At 44.1% G+C, this 16,651-nt stretch overlaps 1 protein-coding gene across 1 annotated transcript in view; it reads left to right on the top strand.

Moving 5' to 3' along the window:
* The window catches only part of SRD5A1 (steroid-5-alpha-reductase, alpha polypeptide 1 (3-oxo-5 alpha-steroid delta 4-dehydrogenase alpha 1)), an 18,390-nt gene extending 14,828 nt beyond the window's left edge, over positions 1-3,562 (top strand). The window contains exon 5 of the mRNA XM_011969409.1: positions 2,204-3,562. Within this exon, the coding sequence (XP_011824799.1) occupies positions 2,204-2,270 (67 nt within the window). The 3' untranslated portion in view covers positions 2,271-3,562. The remainder of the gene's footprint in view (positions 1-2,203) is intronic.
* The last annotated feature ends 13,089 nt before the right edge of the window (positions 3,563-16,651 follow it).

Raw genomic sequence — 16,651 nt, 5'->3', positions numbered from 1 at the left:
CCAGGCTGGAGTGCAGTGGCGCGATCTTGCCTCACTGCAAGCTCCGCCTCCCAGGTTCACACCATTCTCCTGCCTCAGCCTCCCGAGTAGCTGGCACTACAGGCGCCTGGCTAATTTTTTTGTATTTTTAGTAGAGATGGGGTTTCACCGCATTAGCCAGCATGGTCTTGATCTCCTGACCTCACGATCCACCCGCGTTGGCCTCCCAAAGTTCTGGGATTACAGGCGTGAGCCACTACGCCTGGCCGGATTATAATGTTCTAAAAACAAAACTGTATTACAATGAAATTCTTTCTGAAATAATTAGTATTTAAATTCATAAATGATTGCATTGATAGTTAAACTCTAGGTCAGAAACAGTCACCTGTGCTGGGTTGCTAACAAATATTCTCTTTAAAGGCAAAATTTAAAGGTATTCTAAGGAGTGAGAAAAATTTAATCATTTAACAATAAATATTTTATTTCCATATAATGGTTTCTGTGAAATACATTTAACCTCTTCAGCCAACATCCCTTCATTATGTGAGAACATCCTGACCTCACACGTGTTCTTTCTGATGTCACGGAGCCCAGCCTCGCTGCCCAGCCTGGCTGGAAGGAGCGTTTTCTCGGCGTCCTGCGGCAGTCCTGTGTCTCCTGTCTCCCGCCTGCCCTCTCGTGTTGGCCCATTTCAGGCTCTCCTGCTGTCATGTACTCTGCCCTTGACTTTTCAGGCCAGGGTGCCCATCTTCCACGGGCAGTTTCTGGGAGAGAGGAGCTCACCCGCTATGTCCCTGTGCGGCATCCAGTGTCGCTGGCGCGTGGGGAAGCTCTCCGGCACTTGCAAGGGGTGGATGGCCTGGATCCTAGCAGGCCTGTGAAAACCTTCAGCCTCTAACCAGCGAACATGTTTGCAGTCCACTTCTACAGGCTTCACACCAGCTGTGAAAACCTTCAGCCTCTAACCAGCGAACATGTTTGCAGTCCACTTCCACAGGTTTCACACCAGCTGTGAAAACCTTCAGCCTCTAACCAGCGAACATGTTTGCAATCCACTTCCACAGGCTTCACACCAGCTGTGAAAACCTTCAGCCTCTAACCAGTGAACATGTTTGCAATCCACTTTCACAGGTTTCACACCAGCTATTGGGCTTGGCCACGTTGTGTGTTGGGCACTCCGGTCCGTGTGCCACCACTGAGCCACATAGCTGGAAAGGCTGCAGTCTCGAGGCCTCATGCCAGGGGAAGTGATCCTTGACCTGGAAGTCCTGACCGACTTCTTAGAATTGTTCTTATTACATGCCTTTTTGGGGACACAGAACATAAAAAAGTAAACGTGGCCGCCCAGTATGTTCAGATTCTCTATTTGTGGATTCCGGTGTTAAACTTAGCTAAGACCAGCAGGGGTTTGCCAACTGCCTCTCAGTTTCTCATCCTCATATGTTTCTACCACATTAACAGCGAGCTAATTGCTTTCTCTTATGATTTTTAGCCTGTTAATCTTTGTGTGTTTATAGAAACTCCCTTTTATGACTGTTTCTCCATCTTGTCAAATTATTTCTAATTTTTACTCCATCCACTTAGTTGCCACCTTTCCCAACTGGCTATTACCCCCAAAACAAATGAGCATGCCTTCGTTGATACAATTTATATCAAAACTGAAAATACTGTTTGTTTTGAGCACAAGGCTGAATTGTGGACAACGCCGTACTACATTTTCCCAGATTTCACTGAATCCTTACTAAGGGCTGTTCCTGAGCCTCCTGGTACACAGCTGGGCGCCCACTCTATACACCCGGGGCTAGGCCAGTAGTTCTCGGCTGCAGGCTGGAGAAAACTCTTAGGAGTCTACCAGCAGATATTCAGAAGCACCTACTTGGTCCTGCCCCTCCTCCAGCCTGCATGCTTGCCCCAGGGGCTGAAAAGACAGCTCCACAACGTGCTGTTCAGTATTTTCATCAAATGTCAGTAATTTTCCTTCCAGATAGAAAGCTGAATTCTATGGGCTACTTCTTCCGAATCACACTTTATGATTAGATATATTTAATTCTTCATGATATAGGCAAAATTAAACTATAAGTATGAAATGCCAAAGTTTTTGTTACTACATTTAAAAACTGAATAGTCTTTTGTCATGAAAAATATTGTCACTTTTGTTAGCATCTGTTAAATGTCTAAGTGACAGAATTATTCCCTTAAAAAAATTTTTTTTTCTTATTTTTAGGTGGTACCTCCAGAAATTTGAAGAGTATCCAAAGTTCAGAAAAATTCTAATTCCATTTTTGTTTTAAGTGCATTTTCAACGAAATTATCTTCAAGTTGAAGCTTTCCAATGGTGTTTCTCTAGGGACTTTGTAAATAAGTTATATCTTTGTAATTTTCCTGCTACTTCATCATTTTCAAGATGTCCTCTAGAAATATTTTTTCTAGTAATTTTGCAAGCTACCTAATAAGTACTTAAATAAACTGAAATGAAGGTTGAAGTATCCTACTGTGTAACAGATCAGAATTTCAAACTCCAGGTAATAACTGCTGACATTTGTTCGAATTTCGAATTTGCCTCTTTTGGCTATGTCTTGCCAAGTGTGTCTAAGACTAGAGTTTACAACTGTCTTTGATGGCATTTTCAGAACAATAAATGTCACAATCCCTTCTATAGCCCCCTACAGTGATCCCTTCAAGGTCAACAGCAGTGTTGCTTTCCCCCTGTAGGGCTGGGATATGTCTTGGAGCCCTCTCTCGGAGGCCACAGAGGCCGGGGGTAGCCATTGTGCAGTCATGGCCCAGGGGAAACTTGCCAACCTTCATTGTCAGGTGCTGTGTGTAAGTGGAGAACTTGGGGATAGAGGAGGAAGCTCCTTGTGGCTCTTCCAAGGCGGGGCAAAGGCATCTGGACTTGTTCCAGCCCAGCCCCCCAGGTGACATCACCAGGCAGGGAGGGGTGCTGGTGGTGGTTTAGACTGAGTAAGTTGCTTTGCCGTGCAAGTGGCTCCTGGGCCCTAAACAGGCACCTTTAGGCCATGGGTCACTCACCATGAGCCATCAATATGCTCTGGTCTGACATGGTTTCTCTTTGTCCTCTAGTCTAGACCTAGTTTTTTGTTCTGTTCTCCACGTATGGATATAGTAGAGATTATTGTCTGTGAAATTTCTCCTTTGTGGATTTTGAGTTTTCCGTTGTAGTGTAAAGAATGATTACCTTCTGTAACAATAAAAAGACCACTTTTTAAGATTTATCCTGTTCTTTGTCGATTGAAACATAATAATTATATTGTTAAGATTCTCTACAGCCTTCTTTTTCTTCCATAGCTAATCTTCTTCTAATTGTTTTTTGCTTTCTGTTTTGCTGTTGCTGCTTTGCAAAGCTTTTCCCTCATAGCCTGTACCTGTTATCAGTATAAAATAATCTTCCTGTTGAATGCTTCATGACTTGAATTCTACTTTGATGAAAACATTGCCATACTGCTTTTTATCTTGATGAATTCATCTGGCATTTCTTTGCTTTATCGTCTCATCTGGAGTTTTTAAATGCCATTTGTTTTAGTTGTCTTTAACAACATAATAAATAGACTTTGCCATTTAACAAGGTAGCTCAAATTCTTTTACTAATTGTTACATCGAAACATTCTTTCATCGTGTTTCCTGTTTTTATTTGGTTTTTTCAACTTCTTCTGTTTACTATCTACAGTGATTTGGAAAGGAGATTTCCTTGAAAACAAACAAGCTTATTGGGAATGGCTTTTATGATTTTTAAAGTAGCCTTGAGAGCTTCCAGTTAAATCCGATGAGCTGAACATACACTTTTCCTTCTCCCCTCTCTATCCTGACCCCAGTTGAAATCACCTGAAAGGAATTTAAGTGGGGGAGTGGCCCCATAGAGTGAGAGAGAGTCATCACTGCAGACAGATCACAGCACGGGTGGAGATGGGCCTGATGTGTCAGAGCAGAGAGGCCATGACAGCACGCACCCAGCCGAGACCCTGGGTCCTCACACTTGGGCTGACAGAGGGCAGAGGGATATGAGCACCTCAAAGTGAGACCAACTAAACATGGTGCCCGCAGCAGAAAGCAGTGTCCTCTGCACTCCCACTCCCCACGGACAGCACATAGAGCCCAGAAATGAGCACAGAGAGCCCAGAAATGTCCTCTGCACTCCCACTCCCCACGGACAGCACATAGAGCCCAGAAATGAGCCATGTGCCCATTGCCGGGGAAGAGAAAGGTAGGCTGAGGTGGTGGTCTGTCCTAACACAAAAATTAACTAAGTGGGGAAAAACGGAGAACTAGGTGTTGGCATCCCAGGAAAAAAATAAAGTCTCCACATTTTGGTCTTCAGGGATCCTGCCCCATAATGGCTGGTTACCTCCTGCCTCGAGCTGCAGGGAAGCTGGGGGTGGTGTGGTGCCCCTCCAATTAACTCTCCTGCTCAGACTTTCTGGTGCTTCTTAGAAAATGTGAACCAGTGAGCAAGAAGCGCCTGGTACATAGAAAAATCTGCATCATGAAAGAACAATGAAAGCCTCTTCAAGAAAACATGATCCTAGGCATCAAAGGGAATTTTTAAAAAGAAATCATAACTTCAGGGAGATTCAGCATCCACAGAGGAATGGACATCACTCACTGTGGGACATCACATACTGGAATACTACTCAGCAATGTGAAGGAATGGACTGTTGATGAATATTTATAAATCACATATCTGGTAAAGATTTTAATATTCATAATATGTAAAGAACTATCAAAATTCAGTAATAAAGCATATGTTTTGTAAATGGACAAATGATCTGACACTTCACCAAATAATACATTCAGTGGCAAATAAGTACATGCAAAGATGCTTAATGTCTTTGGTCACTGGGGAAACATTAATAAGGTATCAGTACACATCTATGAGCCTTTCACAAAACTGATTTGAATGCTAAAATCTATAAAAACTCATTCTGTTGAACAGTAAACTGAGGCACAAATAAATTTTAAAGAATTTATTTGATCAAACAACAATTCATGAACTAGGCAGCTCCAAACCAGACATGGTTAAGGAGCTCCACTGGGGGGAGCAAGGAGAAGGCTTCCATAGGATGGACACAGAGGAAAGCAGCACAGTTTGTGGCTCCAGCTGCACAGCTACCTCATTTGGTCTGTTCCATTGGAAGATCCCTGGTTATATAAGTTTGGTGCCTGTCCTGGTCAGTTGAGCTTATATCCTGTTTTTCTTCAGTATAGGTATTTACAACAAATAGCTCAAGTTAAGTTTTGCTTATGTTTGCAAAGCAAGCAAGGGTTAGGTCATTTATGAGGCCTAACTGGTTTTGTCCGCCCAGGGATTCTTCAGGTCTGGTCTCCATTCTAATTTACTTTAACACTTCTACATATGATAGTCCCCAAAATATGAACATTTTCCCAATAACACTTGTAAGCCATAACTTATTTTCCTCCATTAAATATTGTTACATTTACTTCAGATAGTTTTAAACTCCTTAGAAACTATGCATTTGCTCAAACAGCCTGTTCTTCAGTTAAAGTTCAAACCCGTTTGACCAGAGAAAAGCAAACATTATTAACTAAGAATATGATTGTGTTAGTCTGTTTTCATGCTGCTGATAAAGACATACCTGAGACTAGCTAATTTATAAAGAAAAAGGTTTAATGGACTCATGATTCCACATGGCTGATGAGGCCTCACAATCATGGTGAAAAACACGTCTTACGTGGTAGCAGACAAGAGAGAACGACAGCCAAGCAAAAGCGGAAACCGCTTATAAAACCATGAGATCTCGTGAGACTTACTCACTACCGTGAGAACAGTATGGGGGAACCACCCCCATGATTCAATTACCTCGCACTGGGTCCCTCTCACAACACGTGGGAATTGTGGGAGCTACAATTCAAGATGAGATATGGGTGGGGACACAGCCAAACTATATCAACCATTTTTTTTTCACTTGTGAAGATAAAACGTTTAATTTAAAAATGTTGACACTACAATGTATTAAATAGTTATAAATGGACACAGTGTATTCTATAGCTGCCAAGTTTACTTTTTTTTTTTTTTTTTTTTTTTTACGGAAACTGTAAGTTATACTGTGGTTAAGACTTGTACCTTCACCCTTGAAAAAGCCCACATTCTATCACAGCGATGTATGGTCAGACTTAACAGCCGCAATTGTTAAACACTTGGATCAAGTCATAACCGGTTTTATTGCAAAAGGACCCCGTACACATTTATCAATTCTAGTACCTTAATAGCTAACCAACAAGTCATTAACATACAGAAACATGCATCATGAGAAGCAAGAAATATCATCCATCCCTTCTGCATATTAGCAGCTTGTCACTCCTTAGCGACAGTGCTCACATCCCTGAGGTCAGTGGACACTCACTTTCCACATTCCTCCTGAGTGAAAGATGGAATGACTTAAGTACAAATGCAGCATATTATAAACAATTTCTTACACAAGTCACAAACCGAAGTATTTTACAGAATTTACTACAAAACACCATAAAAACTGCCTTCACTGAAGCGCTCTCTCTCTCGGTATCCGGCGAGCCAACTGGATGTCTTTGGGCATGATGGTGACTCTCTCAGCTTAGATGAGATAGTATCTTCTCATGGATGAGATAGTGTCTCTCAGCGTGGATGGATAGTATCTTCAAACAGACTCACCGGGTAGCTTCCTAGCCTCCTGCCGTGCACGGATGGCTGCGCTGGGAAACTTCAGGTCGGTTTTGAAATTGGGTGCGATCTCCTGCACCTGGCTCTGCAAAGGCAGCTTCCGGATGAGCAGCTGGGCCGACTTCTGATAATCACGAATCTCTCGCAGCGCCCCGGCCCCTGGCCTGTAGGGATGAGTTTTCTTCACCGCCCCCGGAGAGGGGCGCTGTCCTGGCGGCTTTTGTGGCCAGCTCCTTGCCGAGGGCTTTCCCCTGGGGGATTTACAAGCTGTCGGCTTGGTTCGGGCTATTTCTTTTTCCCCACCGCCGAAGTTTGAGGCCACAATCGCAGAGCGAAAAACCGACGCTCCTCCAACGAAAGACCAAACCGCTCTGCGCTGCAAAGACCTTGACTAATAAAAATTAAACCTTTTTTATTAATTAAACAAAAAATCCAGTCTAAAAATGGTTTCATTCCACAAAGAGGCATCTTTCCAAATCGCAGTGAAAAAGACGAGTAATTCTCAACTTTACTTTCTATTACTTGCTATGGAATTCCCTCACAAAATTGCTCTCCAGCACACCAGAACAGCATTTGTAGAATCCTATTAGGGTAATGACAGTGTGACACTAATTGTCTGATACACATTAACAAAAGCAGGTCACTGCTGGTCACCATAGCAAGACATTCAGCTAATAAATGGTTACCCGCTGAATCTTTACTTAGGACATTAATTGCTTCACCCACATAAAAATAAACAGCAGCCAGGAGACTAGCCTAGTCAATGTCCAGAGGGTCCCCTTTCTTTCCATTTTCTGCAGGCGAGTCCTTTATGTTTAGAAACCTTGCCTGCACAGCATGCTCATGCCACCATGAGCAGGAGGTCACTGGAAGCTCAGGAGCCTCCTATTCCCCAGGCTGACTGGGGCCGTGGAGGCTGGGGAATGGGCACACACGTGCCCCCATTAGCTAGATGAGGCTCATGTTCCGTTTCTTCCGGAAGCGCTGCGCTAGACTGTGGCCTGCTGGAGTGCAGCAACCAACTCTAAGCCATTCGCTGCCATCCACCCTAAGACCCGGTAGGGAGCCTGGGACGTAATCAGGGCTCAAAACACATTTGCTAAACAACAACAAAATGACTCACATATTGCTTCTCACTCAAAGCAGAAAACCAAGGTAGAAAGACCACAGGGAAATGCAGCCAGGGGTGTGGATCCTGAAGAGATGCCTGAAATGAGTGTCCTGTACAGTGGGAAGGCTGGAAAAACGTTTGCCAGTTACTGTTCCCGGCTAAAGGTCATTCAGGTTCACATGCCCAAACACAACTAATCTGTGCATTTTGAGATCTGTGGACGGCCGCGTAACCCTGTGTCCTTGAAAGCAAATTAGTGAGTGCCCAAGGTAGCCTGGGAGGGTGTCCCCCCTGGGGCCACTTCTGGGTAGAAGCAACTTTCAAAGCCAAAGCCCCCCAGGCCAGTTTGGGGCTCCCACATCTGCTTCTCCACTTACTCTGTTATCTGATCTTCTTCAAGTGCTGGCTCAGAGCTGGCCAGCATCACCACTGATGAGACTGGGTTATCTCTGGGTTCTGATGAAGCCCAAGATTGCCAAATAAATCGTGACTCCAGAATCTGTAGCTTAACGCTGGTTGGATGTCCTGGGTCCCTCCAGCCCTCCTCTAATGTCTCCTGGTGAGGGTCCTCTGTCTGTTCCGGCCGCTGACAAAATACCATAAACTAGGTGACTTATACACAACCGAAAGGTATTGCCCACAGTTCCTGAGCGTGGAAAGTCCAAAATCAAAATTCGGTGTCTGGTGAGGCCCCTGTTCCTGGTTCATAGGTGATACCTCCCTGTGCTCTCACCTGGAAGAAGGGACTAGCCAGCTCTGTGGGTCTCTTTTCTAAGGACACGAATCCCATTCATGAGGCCTCCACCCTCATCACCTAATCATCTCCCAAAGGTTTCACCTCCTAACACCATCGCATTGTGGGCTAGGTTTGAACATTGGAATTTGGGGCTCATAAACACTGGGACACTGCAGGCCCACTGGCTTTGCTTTTCCTATCTGAACACGTCCCCAGCCCACGCCTGCAGTGGCCAGCCCTTAGGAATTCAGCAAGGGGACTGTGCCACTGCCCACCATCACACCCCCGTCCCAGGCAAGGGGCCCATCCCATGGAAATGGCCCTGCAGTGCTGGGGTTGTGAAGCCTGTTCCTCAGGGAACCTGGGGGTCTGGCCTCTCTCCAACCCATCAGGGCCAGTGCCCCCTGGCTCGCTCTGCCCTCTGCCACCCTCCTCTGTGGTTTGGGGTTCTCAGGGAGCTCATTGCACCCAGGCACCCTGCCCCAGTCCTTGGCCTAGCATGGTGAGCCCCAGCCTTGCCACAGTGCAGCTTCCTTCTGAACTGCCCTCGGGTGTCTGTGGGCACCAGTGGGTCTACTGCTTCCCCAGACTGGGTCCCCTTCCTCCTCTCCATGCTGGGGATGGGATTGCTCTGAGGTGGCCACCCCAGGCTGGTATAGCGGCAAAAGCCCCAGCCCACAGTGCTGTCCTTAGCTTGTCTAAGCCTCTTCTTTACCCCGGGCCGGGGGCTGGAGGGAGGAGCGCAGAACCCAGCATCTCCCCGCTGCACCTTCCTCCTCCCCCCAGGACCCCAGGGCCCCTGAGGGGCAGGCGTCTCTGTTGGGTCTCCCTTGCCTAGCTGGGACTTCTTTCTAAGGTCTCTCTGACCTCAACCTGTGGTTAAGCCTTGATGGTGGGTGGGGTGCAGTAGAGGAGGCAGAACTGGCTTAGCAGGAGAGGCTTTAAATCAGGCAGTACTTCAGAAATGGTAGCCATGCTGCAATGGCCGGTTGCCTTATTTGTTTTAAACCAAGCACTTTCCCAGCAGCCCTAATGGCCCTCTGCCTTTATTGCCTGAAAATCCCCTTCAGCAACCCTAAAGCCTCTCCCAGCTTGACTTGGCCCTCTCCCTGGTGGAGACGTCAGGGCTGCCAAGGCTTGCTTCTCTCTTTTCCTACCTTTTACCTGTTTCTGACTCAAACCACCTCCGTGCTAGGCTTCTCCCTCAGAGAGGCCTCTGGGCATGACTTCAGTCACCCAACACTGACAGAACTTAGAACCCAATAGCCCATTTCTCTCCTTCCATCCAGACCCTGTCTGCTGTTATCTGTAGGAAGACCACAGCCAACTGCTATCATGACCAAAGCTAAAATCCAGTGAGACAGAGAACAATAGTTGTACCCGTCTCCTCCTTAATCTCCAAGGCCAGTGGTGCATGCATTTGTGCATTCAACAATATTTGCCAAGCACTTACTATATGTCAAGCACAGCAGTGGGTGCTGAGGACAGATGGGTAGGCAAAACAGTCCTGGCCCAGGTGGAGTGACAGGTAAGAAACAAGTAAGTAGCTAAAATAGAAAAAAATGGGCAGAAAAAATGACAAGAATAAAAGCAAGGAAAAGGGAAGGGACCCTCTTTTGTGTCTGATATAGCCATAATCTTCTCCATAGGCCATTGCTGTAACCAAAGCTTGCCCACCTTTCTTAAGATACTCATCCACCAGGTCATGCAAGTACTGTTAATTGATTCCTTTTTATGGCTGAGTAGTATTCCATTGTGTGTGTGTGTGTGTGTGTGTATGTATGTGTGTGTGTGTGTGTGTGTGTGTGTGTGTGTGTGTATATATATATATATCCCACAGTTTCTTTATCCACTTGCTGACTGATGGGCATTTGGGTTGGTTCCACGATTTTGCAATTGTGAATTGTGCTGCTACAAACATGCATGCAAGTATCTTTTTTGAATAATGACTTCTTTTCCTCTGGGTAGATACCCAGTAGTGGGATTGCTGGATCAAATGGTAGTTCTACTTTTAGTTCTTTAAGGAATCTCCACACTGTTTTCCATGGTGGCTGGTGGCTGTACTGGTTTACATTCCCACCAGCAGTGTAGAAGTGTTCCCTGATTGCCACATGCATGCCAACATCTACTGTTTTTTCATTTTTTGATTATGACCATTCTTGCAGGAGTAAGGGGGTATCACATTGCGGCTTTTATTTGCATTTCCCTGATCATTAGTGATGTTGAGCATTTTTTCATACATTTGTTGGCCATTTGTATATCTTCTTTTGAGAATTGTCTATTCATGTCCTTAACCCACTTTTTGATGGGATTGTTTTTTTCTCATTGATTTGTTTGAGCTTGTTGTAGATTCTGGATATTAGTCCTTTGTCTGATGTATAGATTGTGAAGATTTTCTCTGACTCTGTGCGTTGCCCATTTACTCTGCTGACTGTTCCTTTTACCATGCAAAAGCTCTTTAGTTTAATTAACTCCCGTCTATTTATCTTTGTTTTTATTTTTGGACATTATTATTCTAAGTTAAGTAACTCAGGAATGGAAAATGAAATATCGTATGTTCTCATTGATATGTGGAAGCTAAGCTATGAGGACACAAAGGCATAAGAATGATACAATGGACTTTGGAGACTTGGGGGGAAAGTTGGGGGGGTGAGGAATAAAAGACAACATTTATGTTATAGTATGTACCACTTAGGATATGGATGCACTGGGATCTCCCAGATCACCACTAAGGAATTAACTCATGTAACCAAATACCACCTGTACCCCAATAACTTATGGGGAAAAAAAAGATATTGATCAACCTATTCCAGGCCCTCTTTCCACCACTGAGCCTCTTGGGGACATAAATAGCTGCCTGCCCTCCCCTGTTCCCCTTGCCTGTTTACAGCAGGTACAGGCTTCGTCACAGTGCATCCCTTCTGAACTCCTCCAGCAACTTCCATCTGTCGTGGATCCAGGGTAGAATTCTGTCCTGGATTCCAAGACACTGCAGGCTGGATAGCTCTACCCCACTGCTCCCATCTCTGGAACCTCCTATCCTGTTGAGTAGGATGCTCCTGACATTACAGATTAGAGAAGAGGAATGCCAGGAGGCTGGATGTTGGATGGGCCCCTTCCCACAGGGAGGTCATCACCAGAAGGCAGTCTCACTCTCCCCTGGCCAACCTTGGTAGGGAGGGAGACTCCTGTTGACCAAGCTCACCCCTGATACCCACGTGAAACCTGTGCTCTGAGACTTGCAGTCACCACTGGGAGTCAGAAACAGGACTTTTGGCTCTAAAACAGTCATGTGAACCAAGTCTTTATGAAATTCGGGTTCCAAAAGCAATCATGCATTTGAAAATCCAAGTATATTTTAGAACAACTGGAAGAAAAAAGACATCAGAGATGATGCAAATAAAAAGATGAATTCATAAGAGATAAACTCACATCTTGCCTTTTTTATTTTTCTGGAGACATTTGGGGGCTGTTTTGAAGGAACGAGATGAGCTGGCCCACTGAGGCTATACCTCTCGGCGCCATTAGCCAAATTCATCACAAGAAAAGGTGCCTTGCTGTCTACCCTGGACATTCTGCTGGAGCTTTTGTGACCGAGCGCACTGATAACTGTCCCCTTTGTCCCACAACCAGCATAAACCTCTCGTTCTAATGGGGCCACTCTCTCCAGGCACCCAGGATCCTGGTGCACCTGTTCAAACTCCCAGCACCAGTTGCACATCTTCATGCTGTTCCTCACTGTGTTTCAACAGTCCCTCTCTCAGCCCTGACATAACACTTCTCCTGCCACCAGATCACTCCCTTGATTTTTCCTTATGTCCCAACCTTCCCTGAGATTCTGAGTTTCAGGTGGCATGAATGAATGATTAATTAGAGAAGACCTCTTCCACCACCCTGACTCCCAGCCCTAGCTTCCAACTTAGAGTAGAGCGGTAGAACATGCAGAGTAGTTAAAAGGACTGCCCCAAGTCCTGGCTCCACTGTTTCATATCCATGCAACCTTGAGTAAGTCACCTACCTAAATGTCCTGCACCTTAGTTTCCTCATTTGCAAAACAAAAATAACAATAGCATGGACCACATGAGGCAGTTGTGAACATTAAATGAATAACATTTGGAAAGTTATCAGATACTGTCTGGCACATGAATGTACTTAATAAATGTTTATATATATTTTTTCATTATTGGTGCATTCAACCCTCATACTGAATGCCTCAGTACACTGCATTCAACTCAGTACCCATATACTTCTGAAATCACATCTATGAGAGACACTCTGCTGTCCCACGGTCTTAGCGTATCAATTTCTTTTTTAGTCCATGAGTACAGCTAGCTCCTTATCTCATGCTCTTAGAGTGACATGTTTCTACATATAACCAAAAGCTTTAATAACTTTATAAGATGTATTATTGCAGCAGAATGAATCTATGGTGGCCCCTGTAATGCCCACCTCCTGGCATTAATAGTTTTGTGTGATTCTCTTTTTATGGCTGATACGATTTGGCTCTGTGTCCTCACCCAAATCTCATCTTGAATTGTACTCCCACGATCCCCACATGTTGTGGGAGGGACCTGGTGGGAGATAATTTGAATCATGGGGGTGGTTTCCCCCATACTGTTCTTGTGGTAGTGAATGAGTCTCACGAGATCTGATGGTTTTATCAGGTGTTTATGCTTTTGCATCTTCCTCATTTTCTCTTGCCACCACAATGTAAGAAGTTCCTTTTGCCCCTGCAACATGATTTAGAGGCCTCCCCAGCCGGGTGAAACTATAAGTCCAATTAAACCTCTTTTTCTTCCCAGTCTCAGGTATGTCTTTATCAACAGCATAAAAAGAGACTAATACAATGGCAACAGTGGCAGAACGTATGTGATTGTGATACATATGATTGTAACACCTGTCTCTGGAGGACACACTTCTTAGACAGCTTTGAAGAACCCAGCTGCTGTGCTATGAACTTACCTGTGGAGAGGACCATGCAGTCAGGAGGTGAATGTTGCCTCCAGTGGACACCAAGCAAGAAACTGAGGTCCTAACTCCAGAACCACAATGGCTGAATACTGCCAGTAGCCACATGAGTGAGGAAACAGCAACTCCCCCAGTTGAACTCCTGATGAGACCACAGCCCAGCTGATACCTTGACTGAAGCTTGGTAAAACCCTGAGCAGAGAACTCAACTAGGCTGTATGTCCCCAGATTCCTGACCTACAGAAACTGTGAGCTGACAGAAGTGTGTTGTCTTACACCTCTAAGTTTATGGTACTATGGTTATGCAGTCATAAGTAAATAATGCAATAATGAAGAGTATCATAGCTTGCATTGTCTGAAAACTACAACTGACTAGAGACAAAAAAAAAAAACTTTTCAAGATAGCCAAGACAAATATCCACATGTCAGGACATCAGTTGTCCCTCACAAAGAACCAGACCACTTTTATTACAAGACTACCTTTTGTCTGCTTGTTTGTGGTGGTGAGTGCAGTAGAGCACTGTCACATTACTCTAGCTGCTTTAGGTCTTTTAAAAACCTGACTTGTCAGAGGAAACTAAATGGAAATGCTAAGTCAGCAAAATAGTTTTTCTGAACTTCTAGAACCTTTTCCACATTGAAAGAATCTAATTAACAGTATGAACTGTGGACCATTTTAAAAATTGTGCAGGTTTTATTTTTTCTTAAATTACATTCTCCACTTTTCCCTGAATAAAATAGAGCTGGGAAGACATGTTTATATCACTAGTGACTAACAGAATCTGAGTAATATTTTATAATGTTCACCTCTCATTTATGAAAACTTCATCTCTGTCAAATATAATACCAATGAAATATTGTATTATTACTTCTTCAATTCCTGGTTCTCCTAAAGCAGTCAGTTTTTAACATAAAATGAATATATATCTAATGTAGCAATATAAATATTATTCAGCATTTAGTGGTCTATCTAGACCATCTGTTGGCAAATGAACAAATGCCTGCCTATAGAGCAGAATATGAAGTGTTAAACATCATTTCCCTGAATGTTAGAAGGTTGGTGTGCCTCTTCATCCCACAGGAAATAAAAGGGAAGGGCATCCCAGGATGGTTAGGAGACAAGATTGGCCCAGCTGGAGAGGAGCATTGTAGGTGAAAGAGGGCCATGAGCATTGAGCTGAAGATTTGGGGTTTGCATCATCTGCACAACTAGTCCTGTTATGAGGCATCATTTCTGCTTCAAATGGAGAAAGGAGTTGGTAGTCTACATCTCTCAAGGACCATGTGTATGCAGTAGAAGAAAGAACCTACCTATGGGCCCCCCTTTTCCACTGTGCCTCCTTAGCTTTGCATTCCCTCTGGGAAGATGCTGGAAACCAGATTACTTTATGGATTACACTGGGAGAATTGATTCTTCAATGTCTACAGATGAGCTGGTTAAAAAAGAATAACTGAGATTGTTAAAACTCTATGTATTAAAGGAAATACTGGGAAAGTTTTATGTAACACTCAGAGGTGAGTGAAAAGAGGTAGTAGGTGATGGGCTTTGGGGCTAAAGACAAACTTTAGACAATGTTAAAACAATCTCCTTTCCCAATCTTCCTTCTTAAGTGATGGTAGTCATGATTGGCCAGAATTAGGATGAAGAGAAACAAAACCCATAGTTGAGATCCAAAAGTTTGGGAGAACTTAGGAGAAGTGTAACCTGGATTCCTGAAAATGTTGACTTATAGAGACATTTTTGAGATATGAAAGTTCATTATTTCCTGGTGCTTAAGGAAGAAAATAATTGATGTTGTGAGCTGGGTGGGACTTTAGGGACCATGCTGAACAATCCACTGACCACTGCAGGCTCCCATTTAGGATCTTGGGCCAACAGCCACCAGCCTCTGTTCATGCAGTCTCACTGGGGGCAGTTATTTTTTTGGAGTGGTATGCCTCTGAGCAGGTAATTCCAATAATCAATGTCAAACTAGATATTGAAACAGCCCAGGTATCCTGGTCAAGCTAGCTGTTGATACTCCTGACTGTCACATTATTTTGTTTTTTGTTTTGTTTTGTTTTGAGACGGAGTCTCACTCTGTCACCCAGACTGGAGTACAATAGTGCGATCTTGGCTCACTGCAAGCTCTGTCTCCTGGGTTCAAATGATTCTTCTGCCTCAACCTCCCAAGTAGCTGGGATTACAGGTGCATGCCACCACACCCGGCTAATTTTGTATTTTTAGTAGAGACGGGGTTTCACCATGTTGTCCAGGCTGGTCTTGAACTCCTGACCTCAGGTGATCCACCCACCTTGGCCTCCGAAGGTGCTGGGATTATAGGCATGAGCCACACCTCCCGGCCCAACTGTTGCATTATTATTTGCAGATGTTGGCTATCCCTGCTGTTGTCTATATATCAATTCTGTCTACCCAACACAGCTGTAAACTTCTCAAGGTGAGGAGTGAGCCATCACTCCTTGCACCTCTTGCTGTGATTGACATGGTATACCTTAAGATATGTGTTAATTCCTATGTCTTAATAAATATTGGCTTAGGGAGAATTTGCTGGAGCAAGTACAGACAGTATGTTTAACTTCTTTTATTCAACAGAATTAAAAAACTAGCTGGTTCTCTCAATGAAATAATACTTTCTTTTCTTTCTTAAAATCTAGCTGATCTGATCTAAAATACACATGTGGGAGGTGGGATTGTAGAAATATCTCAAATTAATTGGCGTCTAGCTCTTTGTAAGGTATTTGACAGTCTGAGTTGGTTGCTTCCCCCACTGCAAAGCAGCAAAATCTGCTCTCAAAGGCTTCACGTGGCTGGGAAAACTCTGTTCCCAATTCAGATCCTCTGGGGAGGGCATCAATTATTTCCTCTTGTTTTTAGCACTGATTGTTCTGTCTAATTTGAAAGGATCCAAAAAAGGAAATGACACTTAGCATTAGTATCATTCTCCATCACTTTTGAAAGATATATGAAGGGAATGTTGGCGCAATCAGTCTAGAAACATATTTCTCCTATAACAATAAGCCAGTTATTTTTGCTTTGAATCAGAAACGGCTCCAGTAGACCCATGAAGGAACGGGAAACAAAGCTGAGTGCCAAGCATATGATAACATGCTCAGCATCATATCACATTAGGGGCTTGCAAACTGAAACAACAATACCACTACACACCTATCAGAATGGCCAAAA

This window comes from Mandrillus leucophaeus, unplaced genomic scaffold (assembly GCF_000951045.1).
Source record: "Mandrillus leucophaeus isolate KB7577 unplaced genomic scaffold, Mleu.le_1.0 Scaffold89, whole genome shotgun sequence".
Lineage (NCBI taxonomy): Eukaryota > Metazoa > Chordata > Mammalia > Primates > Cercopithecidae > Mandrillus > Mandrillus leucophaeus.
The sequence above is the reverse complement of the archived record's forward strand: the minus strand, read 5'-3'. Positions and strand labels throughout refer to the sequence as shown.